Source organism: Myotis myotis, unplaced genomic scaffold (assembly GCF_014108235.1).
Source record: "Myotis myotis isolate mMyoMyo1 unplaced genomic scaffold, mMyoMyo1.p scaffold_m19_p_1, whole genome shotgun sequence".
In the NCBI taxonomy this organism is placed as follows: Eukaryota; Metazoa; Chordata; class Mammalia; order Chiroptera; family Vespertilionidae; genus Myotis; species Myotis myotis.
Genome location: NW_023416313.1, coordinates 965,705 through 982,105, shown reverse-complemented (window position 1 = coordinate 982,105; position 16,401 = coordinate 965,705). Strand labels below are relative to the sequence as shown.

Here is a 16,401-nt window from a genome sequence, read left to right as displayed (position 1 = left end):
CGGCAGATCGTTGCCCGCCCCTCCCTGGGCTCCGGAGTCCACCGGGCAGTTCAGAGACACCGCCGCCTCCGCTGTCCAGCTGATGTCCCCAGGAGGTCGGGCTCTCGGGCTGCCTGCGCCCCTCCTCCACGCCGGGGCTCTCCCGGGGTCGCTCAGTGTCCGGCGGGGAGGGGTGTCTTTTGGGCTCCAGGCGACATCCCCGAGGACGCCGCGAGGCCCGGTGCTCCCGTGGAGCCAGTGTTTTAGCCGGATCGGGGGGCACAGGCTCCTCCTGCGCATGGGGTGCAGACCCGGGGCCGGCAGGGCGCTCCAGCCGCTCCCCGCGTCCCGACGGGCTCTCGCGCAGGACCCGGCGGCCTGCGGTCCCACCGCGCTCCGCTTCCTCTCGGCAACGCGTCCGGCCGCGGCTCCCTCATTGGCTGCGCGCCCCGCAGCCGGCCATTGGTCCGCGGTCCCTATTTTACATAGGTCGCCCTGGGCCAATCGGCGTGCGGCACCTACTTAACATGCACGCCGGCCACCAGTCAGCGAGCGCAGGGGCCGGGCCACCACGTGCTGTTGCTAAGCTTGGGCTTCTGAATTGTTACTAGCGCGGCGGGCCTATCCGAACCCAGCTTCGCATCTGTCAACATTCTCGGCCCAGCCCGAGGCGTTCGGCCGGCTCCCATAGGCCACGTCCCGGCCAGCGCCCGCCCCCGGAACACGAGTGCCGGCCCCCATTGGCTGCGCCGGCCGCCGTTCGCTCTCAAGTGTCAATTTGAGGGCCTGAAGCGGAGGGTGGCGGCTGAGCGCACTGGGAGCCCGCGGGAGTCGGGGCAGTGGGGCCGCGGGGCGCGCGGGGCGGGCGGCGAGCGGAGCCGGCCGGAGCGGGCCGGGCAGCGGCCGCCGCCGTCCCGGAGCGCGCGCGCGGGGGGCTGGAGGATGGAGCTGAACTCCCTGCTGATCCTGCTGGAGGCGGCCGAGTACCTGGAGCGCAGGGACCGAGGTAGCGCCCGCGCCCCTTTGTGCGCCGGGCCGCGGGCGGGCTGGCGGGCGGCGGGGCCGGGGCGGGGCCCGCTGACCGCGCCGTCTGTCTGCAGAGGCCGAGCATGGCTACGCCTCGGTGCTGCCCTTCGACGGCGACTTCGCCAGGAAGAAAACAAAGGCTGCCGGCCTGGTGCGCAAGGCTCCGAACAACAGGTACCGCCCTCCGCGCGGCCGTCCCTGTCCGCTGACGCCCGCGCGCCCTCCCCGGCCCCGACCTCCGGCCCGCAGCCCGGCTGCTGTCCGCCGCCGCGCGCCCCGGCGGCCAGCCTGGAGGAGGAGGCGCGCCCGGGCCGTGGCCGCAGCCCCAGCCCCGCCCGGCCGGCCCCGCCCGCGCCGTCGCCATCTTCCTGCGGGCCGCGCCTCCTCGGCCTCTCGCGTAAACAGTGCCACGCGTACAGCCCCGCCGCCCGCCCGGGGTCTCCTCCCGTGGCTGCTCTCCGCCCCCAAGTTGTTACGGACTTTTCCGCGCAGGAAGAAAGTTGTCAGTGGGCGTTGGCCGGTGCCCCTCGGGTGCGGGGAAACTGAGGCTCGGTGCAGAGCAGCGTGGGGCTGGCCTCCCTGACCTCTGCTCGCTGCGGTGGATGGGCCGCACCACTCCCCCCGCCTCCAGAGCCGAGCCCTGCGGCCGAGCCAGCCCCCCCCCACCCCCCCCCCCCGCCCAGAGGCCTGGACAAAGAAGGTGCACAGAGGCCCTGTCCTGACCCCACTCCTCCCCGGTATCCACGCTCTTGCCCAGCCTCCTGACAAGTTCTGGAGTCCCCTTTGGTCCTGGAGGCCCTTTGTAAGGGGGAGGGGGCAGGCTCTGCAGCTTCTCCCAGTGCCGGGAACCTCCCCGCCCCCACCCAGGTTGCAGAAGCGCTGAAGCTGGGGTGCGAACCCCTGGGTGGGAGTAGTGGGGGCCTTCTGCTCCGGCTCCCGTGGGGTTCCGCTCTCCTGGCCACTATGAGGACCATAGCACACCTGGCATTGCCCAGGGCCCGCCGTGGCCCAGATGTCCCCAGGCTGGCCGCTGCACTGGTGGGGGGCTTTGGGGCCCTGGTGGAGGGTGTGGTCCCTGTCTGAAAGGGCCAGATGGGTAGAGCTGGAGAAACAGAAAGGCTGGCACAAGGACCCATCTCCTGTGACATCCTGGCACCCTGGGCCTGACCTGGCAAGGAATTGGTTCAGCCTCCATTGGCCCTGGCTCGGGACATGCCTGAGTCCCAGCTCCTGGTCCCCTCCTGGGCACAGTTTGGGAAAGTACTTGAGTGTTGGGTGGGTGGCACTGCCTCAGGCCTCTTCAGAGAGCTTGCCAGGCCCCTGCTGTTGGCTCTCACTGTCCCCAGTGCCCTGCCACCCATGGGAAACTCCAGGGTGTGACTCCCGTGGCACAGGGTGCCCAAGGCTGATAACCAGAATCACAGCTAAGGCTCTGTGAGTGCTTCCTGCGTACTAAGTGTCTCGCGAGTATGCTAATAGCCACCCCTCCCCTGAAGGAGATGTTATTTTATCGCCATTGTAAGGCCGAGGAAACAGGCACAGAGATGAACTACTTGCCACCCTCCTACCTCTGGGACTCCTGTTGCAAAGTGGGGTCCTAGCCTCCTCCCTTCTGCCAGGATGGGGACCTTGAGGGTCTCCTGGACTGGGGTACACCTCCCTGCTGCTCCTCGGGGCAGAGCCTGACTCCCCCAGTGCCCAAGGCACCAGGGGCTCCAGAGATGGTCCCTTGAGGCTGTCCTGGCTCAGATAGGCCTCAACCAGCTCAGCCCAGGGACAAGGGCAGACCAGGGCCCAGAGGACAGGGCCCTGACCTGGTGGGACATCCCCACACCTGGGTGGTGGGCATGAGGGCGGTGTGTGTGGGCTCTAGCAAGAGCTTTCAGAGGCCGTTGGTCAGCAGGAGGGCCGGAGCCAGCCGGCCAGGGGTCAGGTCCTACAGGAAACCAGGTGGGAGAGCTACCTCCAGGGGTTGACACGAGGGGCAAACCAGGTGATGCCAGGAGCGTGTTCAGCATAGCCCTGCCAGGGCGTCCCACCTCTCCCCGGGCCACGTGGGGAGCGAAGCCCAGAACAGGGTGCACTGGGATCTGGGACCAGTCTCCCCACAAACTCCCACAGGCGTCTGGACCAGGAGGCGCTCTGGGCCCCTGTCCATCCTCCGCTCCTGAGGAGTCCCCTCCTGGCAGGGTGGGGTCCAGGGGTGGGCGTGTGGGCTTCTCTCTATGCAGGACTCTTGCTGACCCTTACATCCCCCACAAGTGGGCAAGCCTACAGACTCACACTGCCCCTCTGTGGTTCAGTCCAGCCACTGTGTCCTCCTAGCTCTGGGGAGGTTCTGAGGCACCTTGCCCAGCCCACGTGACCAGCCGGCACTCAAGGCCCCTGGAACCTGTTCTGAGGCTGCACAGGAGGCCCAGGAGCCTGCTGCCCAGCTGGGAGGGGAGGCCTTAGGCCCCAGTTGGCTGTGGCAGGTGGCAGAGGCAGGTGGCAGAGGCAGGCAGGATGGGGGGGCACTCTGGCCCCATGGGTGGACACAGGCGATGCCTGCCCTGAGGTCCTGGAGCAGGAGAGATTGAGGGCAGGCAGAGGGCAGCAGAAACTCTAGGCGCAGGGCTGGGGCTGGGTTGCCCAAAGGTGGCCTGGCGCTCTGCTCACATGTGAGGCAGCCTGGGAGCCCTGTCTGGCCTGAGAGGTCCCTGTCTGGACTGGGGGGCGGGAGGGGGATGTGGAACTGCTCACTGCGGTGCTCAGGACTCTCGTCCCTGTGTGAATGGCCAGGTGGGTAGAGCTTGAGCAGCAGATGGGGCTGCTGCCCCCTGAGAGGCTGACCATGACCTAGAGGAGAGTGGAGGGTCAGTGTTGGTCTCCCCACGCCCACTGGCACATCTCAGAGGTTCCCTGTGGGATGGTCCCTCATGGGCTGGGTGTGCTCTGTCCCTGGGTGTCCCCATGGGTGCAGTGGGCTGTGGTGATGCGGGTGTGTAAGCCTGAGGAGGTGGGATGGTGTCTGGCCGGCAACATCAGGGACACCGCTGGCCTCGGGGAGTGGGGAGCAGAGAAGGCAGGCAGCTCAGTGCCCCGACAGGGGCTCAGGGACCCGCCTGAGGAGCACAGGGGGGTGTTGGCTCCAGGACTGGCTGCCACGGCTTCTTGGGCCCCACCCACCCTTTCTGAAGCAGGACCTGGGCCCTCCTGTGGCCGGAGCCCCACATGCCTCACTATAGGTGAGCTCCTGGCCCTGGGCAGCCCTGGACATGGCTTACTTCTGAGGGGCCTGTCCTTGTCCCCGGTGCAGGGTCCCCCAGCCTTTGGCCAGCAACTGCTCACCTGCCAGCCCTCCCCATTCTGGGCGGCCCTGCAGGTGCCCGTGCTCCGGTGGTTGGCAGTGCAGTGAGCTCTGTTTTCTGTCTCTCTAAACAGGTCTTCACACAATGAACTAGAAAAGCACAGGTAAGTGACCCCTTCTCCCCACCGCCAGTTTCTGCGGGGCTGTGCGCTCCCCCACCGCTCCCTGTGCCCTGGGGTGGCTGACCGTGCTACCAGGCTGTGCCCTTGTCTTGGGATGTGTCGTTCTTGAAGGAAGAGGCCGGGCTCTGTTCTCAGGCTCACCCTTGCTGGGAGGCCGGGCTGGGGGCCAGGCCTGGGGGCTCAGCCTGGGTCCAGCACCAGGTTGGGGACAGGGATGTAGGGCAGGGTCCCTCGTGCTGTATGGCAGTTAGGCCAGCTCTCTGGAGGAGGAGGTCCGTCTGCTTTGGGGCATTTAAGCCCGTTTGGGAGCAAGTCTTTAGCCCTTAAGATGCTGGCCTCCATCCAGTGGGTGCAGCCCTCTTGGTCTGGGACCTCCTGCCCCTGGGACGTCCTGCCCCTGGGACCTGCCTCCCAAGGAGCCTCCTGCCAGAGGCTTGTCTGCAGGGCAGGGGACAGGCAGCCAGTTCCAGGCCATGTGGGCCCAGGGCGGATCCCGGGAGCCCACCTCATGCCCACCCCCTGGCTGTAGGGCTGGGTCCACTGGGTCCTCCTGGAGGAGGAGCCTTGGCCACTGAGAAGCAGCAAGGGCAGCAGGTCACCAAGGAATCTCCTTGCTCCAGCCTGTCACCCCGGACCCTGCACCTTCCGCTCTCGGGCATCCCTGCCCTGGCCGCCCGCGGGGCTGCAGGCCTCCCTCTGTCCACAGGGTCTCTGTGACCTTGGGCCTGCTCTGCAGTGGGGATGAGGCACTGGCAAGCTTGGCCCCTGCAGGCGGTGCCCTCTGGGCTGATCTCAAGGAGCTGTTGGGAGCTGTGGGTAGGCACAGAGGTCCCACAGGCCAGAGCCCTGATGCCAGGACCAGGGATGACCCCAGGGACGTGGAGCACAAGCCGTCTCCTGACCTTTGCTCTCATCTGCGCAATGGGCCAGTTCTCTTCTCCCTTCTTGGGTTGGAGTGTGTGTGTGTGTGGGGGGAGGGGGGGGGGTCTGCATTCCAGTAGAACCTTCCCGGCCTGCTCTGGGAATGTTTGGAGCTTGGCCAGTTCTTTTTGTCCCCCCCCCCCCCCCAACCCCCCACCACAGCCAAGGCAGCGCCAACTTCCGCTCCCCTGGGATCAGGCCTGCTCTGGGCGGGTGCTAGGCAGGGACAGGACACCGTGTTCCCTGGAGGAGCTGCACTTCCTGGACTGGCCCTGTGCGTTTGAGGGGCTCCCAAGGCCATGGAGGTGGGGCAGGTGCAAGGCCCAGACAGCCAGGCAGCCCCGGGGTTGCTGCCAGACTGGGGGAGGTGGCCCTGGACCGGACCGGGAGCCGAGGCAGGCATGCGGGGTGCTCTGGGGAAGGCTTGCTGGGGTGGTACCTAGAACAGCCCCTCAATGCGGACAGACAGGATGGATGACATGGGGGAGGTGGGGGACAAGGAGGACAAGGGATTTGACCCCTACAACTGCCCCTTGACCCTGACCTTGGACTCGGCCACCGTATTCCAGAACCTGCCCTTAGGCTGAGCCTCATGAGGCCCTTTTGAGACACAGGCAGGATGGCGAGGCAGCCTGGCCAGCTGGCAGGTGTGCACAGCCCTGGGGAACCCACGGGCCTGGAGCTGGGGATCCTCGTGGGGACCTCGGCCATGGCTGTACCTGTGGCTGCTGGTGCTGACGCCAGATGCGCCTGGCACCGGCCACAGGAAGGGCCGAGAGCCGTCCTCAGGAAGGAAGGAAGCACCTGGCTGGGTCGCCCGGCGGCTCCAGGGAGGCAGCGTGGACGTCCCCTTCCCTAGCAGCGTGCGTGTAGGGCCTGCAGGTCCTGTTCTGAGCGCCTGTCAGCCCCCGGCTACCCCAGCCTGGCCCATCTCTCCTCCTGCCTCCCAGACAGCAGCTCCAGTGGGTCTCAGGCTGACACTTGGCTGCTGGCCCCATAGGCTTGGGTCATGAGGCCACGTGTTCCTTGACGGGGGACCCGGGCTTTAGCTGTTGCATGTGTGGAGTGGCAGGGCTCATCCCGAAGGCTACCCCCAGGCCCCCAGTCAGACCCCTGCCGCCTCTCCCTGCATGGAGATGGTGGTGCAGGACTGGGTGGGTCCTCCCGGTGCAGCCACAGACGGCCTTTACGAACCTCACAGCTAGAGAATGCAGGTGGACAGAGGGCAGCAGGGGGCATGCTCGGCCCCCCTCCCCGCCCCCGTGCATTTCCCTGCTGCCTCCTCGGTGACAGCCAGGCCTGGGGTGCTCAGAGCACGGACGGCTGGGACGCAATCCCTTGGGCTGGGGGACCCTCCATGCAGCTCGGGGCCTCCTGGGAGGAGCAGGGCTTGGGTGGGAAGCTAGGAAGGACCGTGTCAGGGCTGGGCTGTGGGCTGTTCACACGGATGCAGTGACTCCCCAGGCAGGGTCTGCCTCTGAAGCCACACAGGGTTCCTGCGGGACGTGGTGGGTTTTGAAGCTCCAGGGATGCTGGGCACTGGCGGGGCTGGGCACTGCGGCCGCTGCGGAGAGCTTGGCTTCGGGGCAGCTGAGTGAGAGCCCCGTGCAGCCCAGGCTATGGGGCCTCAGCGCCCTCCCGCCCGGGCGGACCTGGGGATGCCCACTCCCCACAAGGTGGGACACTGGCACCTGCCAGGGCCCCACAGCCAACCCTCCTCTGGCACCGGGTGGGCATGTCCGGTGTTAAGCACGGCACAGTGTAGGCGGGGCCTCTCTCTGTCTCTTGAGAAGTGTCTGCCTTGTGGATGCTCAGGGACCTCCCTTGAGCCCCGCCGCCCCGCCCCCAGCTGTCCTGGGCCTCCTCTTCGGCCAGGTGCACACTCACCTGGGTAAGAGCAGATCGCAGATCTTGTTATCCGCTGTTCCTCACCGGACCTTTCACCTGACACTACCTGAGCGCTCCCCCCCGTCCCTCCTTGTCCTGGTGCCGCCCAGTACAGGCAGCTGTCCCCAGGCTCTCAGCCTGGCCCTCTGGTTCCCCTTGTACACGTGGAGGTAGCTCTGTGGGACCCACCTTGAGTTAGAGGTTTGAGGCGCTGCGGCGGCCTTCGGGACCCCTGCCAGCGACGCCTGCGGGGCCCACGCGCTGGCCCATGAGAGCTTCCTCCCCATTTCTACCAAACTAGGGCCTCCTCCGTGAGCTTTCGCGGCCTGGAACCCGGGGCCGGTCCGCTTTGTGTCCGATTAGCCGTCTCTGTTCCGCTACTTGCCTGTTTGTATCCTTTGCCCGTTTTCACATCACGAGATTCCTCTTTTTATTTTTGCTGTGTATGAGCTCAAAATGTCATGGTACTAACCGTTTGTCTTTTACATGTATTGCAGATATTTTTCCACTGTTATTTGTCTTTTAGCTGTGTTTTTTCTTTCTTGTACAAATGTGTCTTTTTCTGATTGTAAAAGTAACATGTGGCTTTCTTTTAGCCTAAAAAACCTGGAATACATATATATATATATATATATTTTTTTTTTTAAAAAGCGCAAAGCCAAAGAAATAAACGTTGCCAACGCCTCCCCTGGAGACGCATGCCTCCTGCTCTTCATTGTGTCCTGTCGAGTCTCTCGTGTGCGTCTGCTGTGTCAGTTCTGAACAGTGTCTGGCGGCTTTCTCACCTACATCCCTGAGGTGGACGTACATGTGGAATAATTTGGGAGGATGGTGCTGTTGATTGTTGCGAGGGACGGGGGGGAACTTGGGGGTACTTTTCCATTTATTTTTTCCTGCTGATTTGCATTTGCTAATTTCCGCCAAGATCACATACCGAGTTTGTAGATGCGGGGTGGGGAATATCGGCCTGCGGGCCCTAAAACGCCACAAAACCACCTGGCCTGGCCCTGCCGAGGCAGGAGGGTGAGTTAGTGAGAGGTTTGACCAAACATCGCAGGCTGAGCTCATGGTGGATGGCCCGAGAGTGATGTTGCACATATTCAGAGGGCCCTTGGCAGGATGCAGGTAATCGGGAGGTCGAGTGGACGAGGGAACCCCACTTGCCCACGGGGCGAGCACGCTGGTACCTGTGCAAGTGAGGAGGCAAGGCCCTCGGGCTCGGGGGGTCATGGATCGTGCACAGTGGCCTGGGACCCGGAGGCGTGAGTTCCAGACCCCACCCAGCGTGCCCTTCTCTCACCCTGTGCCATGCGGAGGGGTCACAACCCTCTGAGGGTCCCCCAGCCTCGAGGCAGAGCCGGGCTGCTCTGCGCACAGGCCGCAGGGACGGCTGCCGAGGCCGGCTGCTCGTGGCTGGTGGCTGAGCCCGCACAGCCTCTGCCCCTCGTCCCGGAAGTTCTTCTAAGGTCTGACTTGGTTTCACCTGGGGAACTTCCAGGCCCCAGGGTGCCCGATGGGAGCTGCTCCGTCCGCAGGAGGTCCCGTGTGGACGTGGGTGACAGACCAGGCCGGGCTGCGGCGCCTGTCTGGCCCGAGGTGGTAGCCATCTGCCCTCTCTCCTCCCGGGGTCTCTAAGGCTCCATCAGCTGGAGTTTACTGAGCTTTGGGACATAGAGAGCGGAGGTGAAAAGGGGGAGCAGCCCGTGTGGGTGCTCCCTGGGCCCCTGGGCCTCTCGACTCCTCTCCAGACGGTAGCCTGCGCGGGCGCTGGGGCAGGCGGGGCCCAGGAGGTGGCATCAGGTAGGGTGAGCCGCTGCCCCAGGCGCCTGCCTGCCCTCCTCAGACAAGATGAGCAGAACAGGCATTGTCTGTGGGGGGCCTGTGGCCTGAGGACCTGACACCTGTGACTCTAGTTTTTTGGAAAACTGCCCTCATCTGCAGGGTTATGGGGCAAACTGGAAGGAAGCAGTTTCCTCCCAGATGCCAGCCCGGGGCGGGGACGGGGGTGGGGGGTGAGGGGGTCCAGGCCTCCGCTTCCCTGACCCAGATGGGCTCATGTTTCTGTGGTGGCGAGAGTGACCAGTGAGCACCCCGCATCTGGCCCGGTGAGGGCGTAAATCTGTCTGAGTACCCCGGATCTCGGGGGCAGCTGACCAGCATCCCTCCTCCAGGCTGCCCCTGCCCCCCCTTCCTCCAGGCTGCCCCCTCCCCACCTCCTCCAGGCTGTCCCACGTGGAGGTGGTGACAGCAGGGTGTGCTGGGGTGCTCGGGCAGTGCCCTGGCCACGGGTCCTCTTCTTTTTCTGGGCATTCGGAGGCTGAGGGGCTAGACTGCCCTGAGGCCTGGGGAGCTGCGGCCAGGTGGGAAGGGCGCTCCAGACAGGCCCTCAGCAGATCGCAGGGAGGCTGGCGGCTGCCACTGCCAGGCGGGCCTGCCTGACGCTCTGTCTCTGGCTCTTTCAGACGAGCCAAGCTCAGGCTGTACCTGGAGCAGCTGAAGCAGCTGGTTCCCCTGGGCCCCGACAGCACTCGCCACACCACACTGAGCCTCCTGAAGCGCGCCAAGACGCACATCAAGGTGAGCAGGGCTGCCCCCTCTGCCACCACCCTGCCAGCCACGAGGATGCCCAGTCCAGCCCTGTGCACCTGGGAGCATGCCCACGGGGCCCAAGGGTGGGTGGGAGCTGCCCGGCAGGTGCACACTGGGGGCCTGGGGTCTCAGGGTGGGGGTGGGCAGCACCAGGGGTTGCCGAGGGGTGAGGATGCCATGAGCACGCGCTGGGTTTTGTTGGGTGGGGGGGAGGGGGAGAGGGTGACAGATGGCCCTCCGGGGTCCTGGGCTGTGAAGTGGGACCAGGAGGGCAGGTGCCTTCGATGCTGGGAGGCCCATGGGCAGTAGGTGCCCAGTGGTGGGGGAGCTTCTGGGGACCAGGCTGGCCGTGGGTGTGGCTGAGTAAGGTATTGCCTGGGGCAGGCCCCAAGGTCTGAGACGGAGACCTGCTGGTTTTGGGGTCCTGTGGTACTTGGGCAAACCAGGGTGGTCTCAGTCCCCTTTTGGGCCCCTGGGCCATAGAGTCCTGGGCACCCCAGGCAGGGTAATGGGAGCTTTGAGAGGCACAGCGGTGCCCTGGGGCATTCTGGCAGGCAGTCTCGGTTCAGGGGAAGGTGTGGCGAGGGGAAGGGGCCAGCAGGGTGCCCTGTGGGTGGGGAGAGTGGTGGTCGGCAGCGCTGTCCTCTGGGAGGAAGTGCCTGCCTGCCTGAGTGGCGCTGTCCCAGGGCATCAGGCTCCCAGGGGACTTGGCTGGCCACGCTGGCTGGTGGCGGTGGGGCTCTGGCTGGTCAGCAGAGCGCAGGCTGGGAGGTGGGACCTAGTGTGACCACCTGGAGGGCTGAGGCCGGGACGCAGGCGCCATTGGGGCCATTGGGGCCCTTGGGGCCCTGGACCCAGGCCAGGTGGAGGACGGGGAGCCTGCCCGGGCCTCCGTGCCCCCATGCCGGGCCCCAGCATGGGCAGGAGGTCGCCAGGCTCACAGCCCCCCTGCCTCCAGAAACTGGAGGAGCAGGACCGCAGGGCGCTGAGCATCAAGGAGCAGCTGCAGCGCCAACACTGCTTCCTGAAGCGGCGCCTGGAGCAGCTGTCGGTGCAGAGCCTGGAGCGCGTGCGCACAGACAGCACAGGCTCTGCCGTCTCCACGGACGACTCGGAGCAAGGTGGGCACAGGCCGCCTGCAACCCCAGGCTGGGATGGGGGTGGGAGGGAGCTGGGAGGAGGGGCTGGCCAGGAGGCCTGAGGGAGTGGGGGTGATGGCAGTGGGCGGCAGGTGCTGAGGTGACAGCGTGTCCCCCGGCTGTCCGGACACCTGGAGTCCCGTGCAGAAGTGATGGGAGGAGGGGGGAGGGTGACCTGCCCACCGAGGCCGTGTGCTCCGGGGCTGAGGCCCAGACCTGCAGCCCGTCTCTCCTGCACCCCCTGGAGCCTCTGTTCCCCTCAAAGGCAGAGACCTGCCCTGACTTTGCCAGGAACCCAGCTGGCACCCTCAGGGCCCAACCTCGTCCTCTCTGCTTCCCCAGAAGTGGACGTGGAGGGCATGGGGTTCGGCCCCGGCGAGCTGGATAGCGTTGGCAGCAGCAGTGACGTGGATGACCACTACAGCCTGCAGAGCGACGGCGGCTACGGGCCCCCCTGCCGGCGGCCGGCCCGCCCCGGCCTCTCGTAGGCCTGGTGCCCTCTGTCCTTGGCCTGCCTGCCACCCAGCCGCGTGCGTCAGCCCTCCGGTCCTCTCCAGCCTCTTGGTGGGTCACTGCTGTGCCATTCGGGAAGCTCCCGCAGCCTCCGGGGCTGCCGCCTCCCCCACCTGCCGGTCAGGGCCCACCTCGCCGCCCGCCCCTCCCAGCTGGGCAGGGATCCCCGCAGGGAGGCGTGCCCAGCTCCCGAGCCCTGGAGCCCAGCGTAGCCACCCGTGGTCTGTTCTCAGATTCCTGATCATTCCAGAAGTATTAAATGTCGTTGCTGCAAACCCGGCGGGCGCCGTGTGCGGGGCTTACTGACCACGTGGGCAGCTCAAACCCCACCCCAGGCCCCAGGAGGAAGGAGTGGACTGAGGAAGGAAGGAAGGCGTGGCTCTCCATTCATCTGTCCATCTGTCTGTTGGTCCACGTAGGCTCCTGAAGCCTGGACAGAGAGAGCCATGACAGGATGCGGGTGAGCACCCAGGGGCAGGAGGCGGGGGAAGGGCCTTTGCACCCTGAGGGTGTCAGGAGCCTGGGCTGGGTTCCTGGGGCAGGTCAGGCCCCCCTCCCCCGTCCCCCGCCCCCCCCCCCCCGGGGCAGCTTCCGCTTTGTTAAGTACCTCAGGTGTACACATGCACGCACCTAGTCACGTCTACCCGCCTGCACACATGCACACATGCACACGCACACACACGTGGCCACCAGACCCGGAGGTGCCTGGGACCCAGAGGTCACCTGGGCAGCACTGGCCCTGGCCTGTGCCTGGCTCCCTCTCCCCTGTGAGTTCCCTGCGCAGTCTGCACAGGGAGGCGGCTTCTGCCCCGGCAGGGGTGAGGTGTGTGCTGGGGCCCAGGGGGTGAAGCGCTGGGTCCTCAAGGGACTGTCTGGTCTCCCTGTTCTAAAGGAAGGGCCTGAAATAAGCGCGGCTCCCTGCCCAGCAGCCCGAGCGGCCGGGAGGGGCTCCTGGGAGCAGGGCTTGTGGAGAGAAGCGGCCCGAGGACTCAGGCGGTGCTGCCGGCGCGTCTCTATTTCCGGAACCAGATTTTTGTACTCTATTTTCCTAGTCGTGGCGTCCTTGTGTGCTGAGGGGGGGAGCCGGCGTCTCAGGGACTGGTCCGTCTGTCACCACTGTCCAAGTGTGCCTTGTGTCCTGTGTCAGGCCCCACCCCGGCCACCACCACCAGCATCTCCCTCCCACGTGCCGGGCAGGTGGTCTCCTGCCCACCCCCACCCCCTCCCAGCAGCCACCACCTCCAGGGAGGGAGAGCCTGCAGGGCCAGTCAGGGCCGCTTTCTGTCGCCTTGGCAGGAGGAGCTGACCGGGCCCCAGTGTCACCCTCCCAGTGGCTCGCAGGGACCTGCTGTGCAGCTTGGCCTCCAGTCGGGAGGGTCTGCTAACCAGAGACCTAGGGTCTCACCTGGGCCCAGCTTGAACCCTCCCGCCCCCCTGCCCGGGGCGAGGGCTCGGGTTCCGACCTTGGCAGCTGACGAAGACAGCGTCCTCCGCGGGTGGTCAGGCCTGAGCATTAGGCCTCTCCTGGCCTTTCGTCCCAAGTCCTTGTCCCCGGGGACCACACCAATACTCGGGGGCGGGCGGTGGGGCCGACCCACCGCATGTCTCCTCCCTCCCTGGTGCATTGTAACCACTTTGCCAACCGCGTTTGTCTCCAGGCCTGCCGGCAGACACCCGCGTGGGTGGCCTACCCGAGGCAGAAGGGGTCCCTGGAGACAGGTCTGTCTGGCACAGAACCTGCCCCCCGAGCTCGGGATGGTGGGTGCACGTGGGCCCGTGGGGTCGGGGCTGGGGTCGTAGGAAAACTCTTCCGCTGGCATCTCCTTCCAGCTGGACCGGGCCCCCTGAGGCTTCTCCCGTCTGCCTGAGCGTGTCCCCCGTGCGTTAGGGCAGGAGCAGCCGCAAGTCCGGCCCCGGGGACGGTCTGTGTCCTGAATTCTTAAAGCACCAGCTCCCCACCCACCCCTAACACCTGTGGAGGCTCTGCTCCCGCCTCTGGCCTCAGCATCCTACCCCACGACAAGCTGTGGCCCTCGGCCCACCCGGCTGGCAGCTCCCCCCATGGCTCCTCAGCCGTGGTTTCCATGTGGGCCAGGGAGTTGGCCTCGCTGGTGCTGCCCGCACCCGCAGACATGAGGGGTGGCCCTCAGAGCCAGGCCAGGTGCTAGGAGTTACACATCCATTGCCCTCCCTCCAGCTCCCTGCTGTCTGCACAGGCTGGCTTGGTGGGGGGCCATGGTGCCCAGAGAGGGCCCTGCTGAGGCCTGATGGATTGCTAAGAACACGCCTCAGCGCTGTCGGGTCTGTAAAGCCAATGTGACCAGCACAGGACCCCTGGGGGTGCCTGCACCCTCTCTCCGTGTGCCCTCCCAGGCCCATGTGGGGCACTGTGGCACTGGGTGGCTGAAATCCTGGAACCCCAGCCTCAGGTTTGGGTCCCCACGCTTGTGCAGTGGCCCCCACACTCCTGGCCACCGCCCCAGTGTAGTCCAGCTGGCTGGGGAGGCTGCCGGCAGCTCCCCCTCTGAGCCTGGGGCCTGCCTCTGCATATTCCGTTTAAGAGGCCAGTGCCCGAGCCTCCTTTCCTGGGCAGGTGGAGCCCTGTGCCCAACCGTGGCCCCGAGGGCCCCTCCTGTCTGCCCCAGGTAGTCCCCCTCTGCTGGGCGAGGCAGGCTCCCCACTCCCTGCTCCCTGCCTCTCTCTGGGCAGCAAACCTGGGCCCCTCCCCACCTCTGTGCACATAGGACTCTGAGCCCGGGCCACATCCAGGGCACCAGGGCAGGTTCTGTGCCAGGGTCCGGGGCGGCCCAGGAGGCCTGGTGCTGGCCAGGTGGGCGCATTACAAGACCCTCCCTGGAGAGAGAGGGGTCACTCATCCACTTCTCACGGGGAGGGGCTGTGCTGTACCATTCTGTCTTTGTAATATAAATACAGATTTTTATACCTCACCCCTCTGGCTTCTAGTTCTTTCCATCCCTGTGTTTGACTCTCCCCCGTCTCTGCAGGGAGCCTCTCGGCCCTCACTGCCCTGCCTGGGGCCTTTGCTCTCTGACACCCGATGGACCGTGGGCCACCACCTGTGCTGGCCACCACCGAGACCCCACCGTCTCAGCTGCCTCCCTGGACAGTCACAGCTAGATGTTCTTTTCTTTTTAGTATGTTTTTATTGATTTCAGAGAGGAAGGGAGCAAGAGAGAGAGCAACATCAATGAGAGAGAATCATTGATCAGCTGCCTCCTGAGCGCCCCCTACCGGGAATCGAGCCCGCAACCCAGGCCTGTGCCCTGACGGGGGAATTGAACCGTGACCTCCTGGTTCATAGGTTGATACTCAACCACTGGTCGCCACTGGCCAGGCAACAGCTGGACTTGAATGAAGGTGGAGGTCGAAGTGAAACAGTCCCACACACACACCTGTTTGCCAACCAGGCCCTCTTGCTTCAGGCATTCAGACTCTGGCTCTAGCCCTGGGACTGGGTGCTGCTGCTTTAAAAATAAATAAATAAATAAATAAATATATATATTTATTGATTTCAGAGAGGAAGGGAGAGGGAAAGAGAGAGAGAGACATCAACGATGAGAGAGATCATTGATCGCTGCCTCCTGCACACCCCCCACTGGGGACCGAGCCCACACCCAGGCTTGTTCCCTTGACCACAATCAAACCCAGATCTCTTCAGTCCGCAGGCTGATGCGCTATCCACTGAGCCAAATCGGCTAGGGCAATATATTTTTGTTGATACGAGAGAGAGGGGAAGGGAGAGGGCGGGGGGGGGGGGGAGAGAAACATCAATGATAAGAGAAACTTTGATCGGCTGCCTCTTGTATGCCCCCTACTGGGGATTGAGCTCGAAACCTGGGCACGTGCCCAGATTGGAAATCGACCTCCTGGTTCATAGATTGATACTCAACCACTGAGCCATGCTGGCTGGGCTGGGCGCTGCTTCTTGGAGACAGCTCAGTCCCTAAGGTGCTCCATGCCGCCCAGGTGCCCTTGGCCTGCCTCCGTGTGCCGATCTGCACAGCAGCTGCTGGCCCTCTGGGCACATCTGAGGCACCCTCCTTGGACCTGTCCTCAGCACCCATCCCCAGAAGGTCCTCCACACGGCCTCTGCCTCCTGCCCTCGGGACCTGCAGTGTGGGGAGGGGTGTGAGAAGGCGCAGCCCCAGCTGGGGACAGCGGGGGCAGAAGTGCCTGCCCAGAGGGAGGGAGAGCTGGGCACCAGAACACGGCTGCCACACTGGGCACGCGGTCACAGCAAAGGAGATGGCCGGAGGAGACCCTCCGGCAGGTTTGGGGTGTCTTGCGGGGAGGATCCGAGTCCCTCCGCCCTCCCACAGCAGGGGGCAGCAAGACTCTGGCCTCTTGAGCCTATGTGGGTCCCCCTGGGAGCACCCCTAGAAAACAAGGACCTTCCTACTGGGATGCAGCTGGGTCCAAATATAAAGGGGGCACTTGGGTTCCAAATGTTGATGACCTCCCATCCCCACTTCCTCACTCAGGGCAGGAGGGCATCAGGGGCGTGCTGAGCACGTGAACATAACCAGCACAATTCCATCTCCCTTCTTCAGGCCTGGGTTACGGCAGGCAGCCCCAGGGGGACCCCTGGCGCACCTTCTAGGCAGCCAGAAGGACCTCCGTGTGAATCTGGCACCTGCTCCCTCCCCAGCCACTCCTATCCCTTCAGCTGAGCCCACTCCCACCCTTGCTTCCCTGTCCCTCTGCACCCACCAACCCTCCTCAGCTCAGCAAGGCCTCCTCTGGGAATGGCCCCCAGTCTCCATGTCCCTTTCCATCACATTTTTGCTGGGTTATGGCCATCCAGACTGGGTTCTGGTATCACCTGGGCTTGTCCGAGAGAGGGCCCTTTTCACGC

At 65.1% G+C, this 16,401-nt stretch overlaps 1 protein-coding gene across 1 annotated transcript; it reads left to right on the top strand.

The window, feature by feature from the left end:
- Positions 1-758: 758 nt before the first annotated feature.
- Positions 759-14,473, top strand: MXD4 (MAX dimerization protein 4). Its single transcript, XM_036326963.1, has 6 exons — positions 759-985; positions 1,080-1,179; positions 4,429-4,458; positions 9,747-9,861; positions 10,832-10,994; positions 11,355-14,473. The coding sequence occupies exons 1-6, from the start codon at positions 922-924 to the stop codon at positions 11,498-11,500; spliced, it is 618 nt and encodes a 205-aa protein (XP_036182856.1). The 5' UTR covers positions 759-921; the 3' UTR covers positions 11,501-14,473.
- Positions 14,474-16,401: the final 1,928 nt, after the last annotated feature.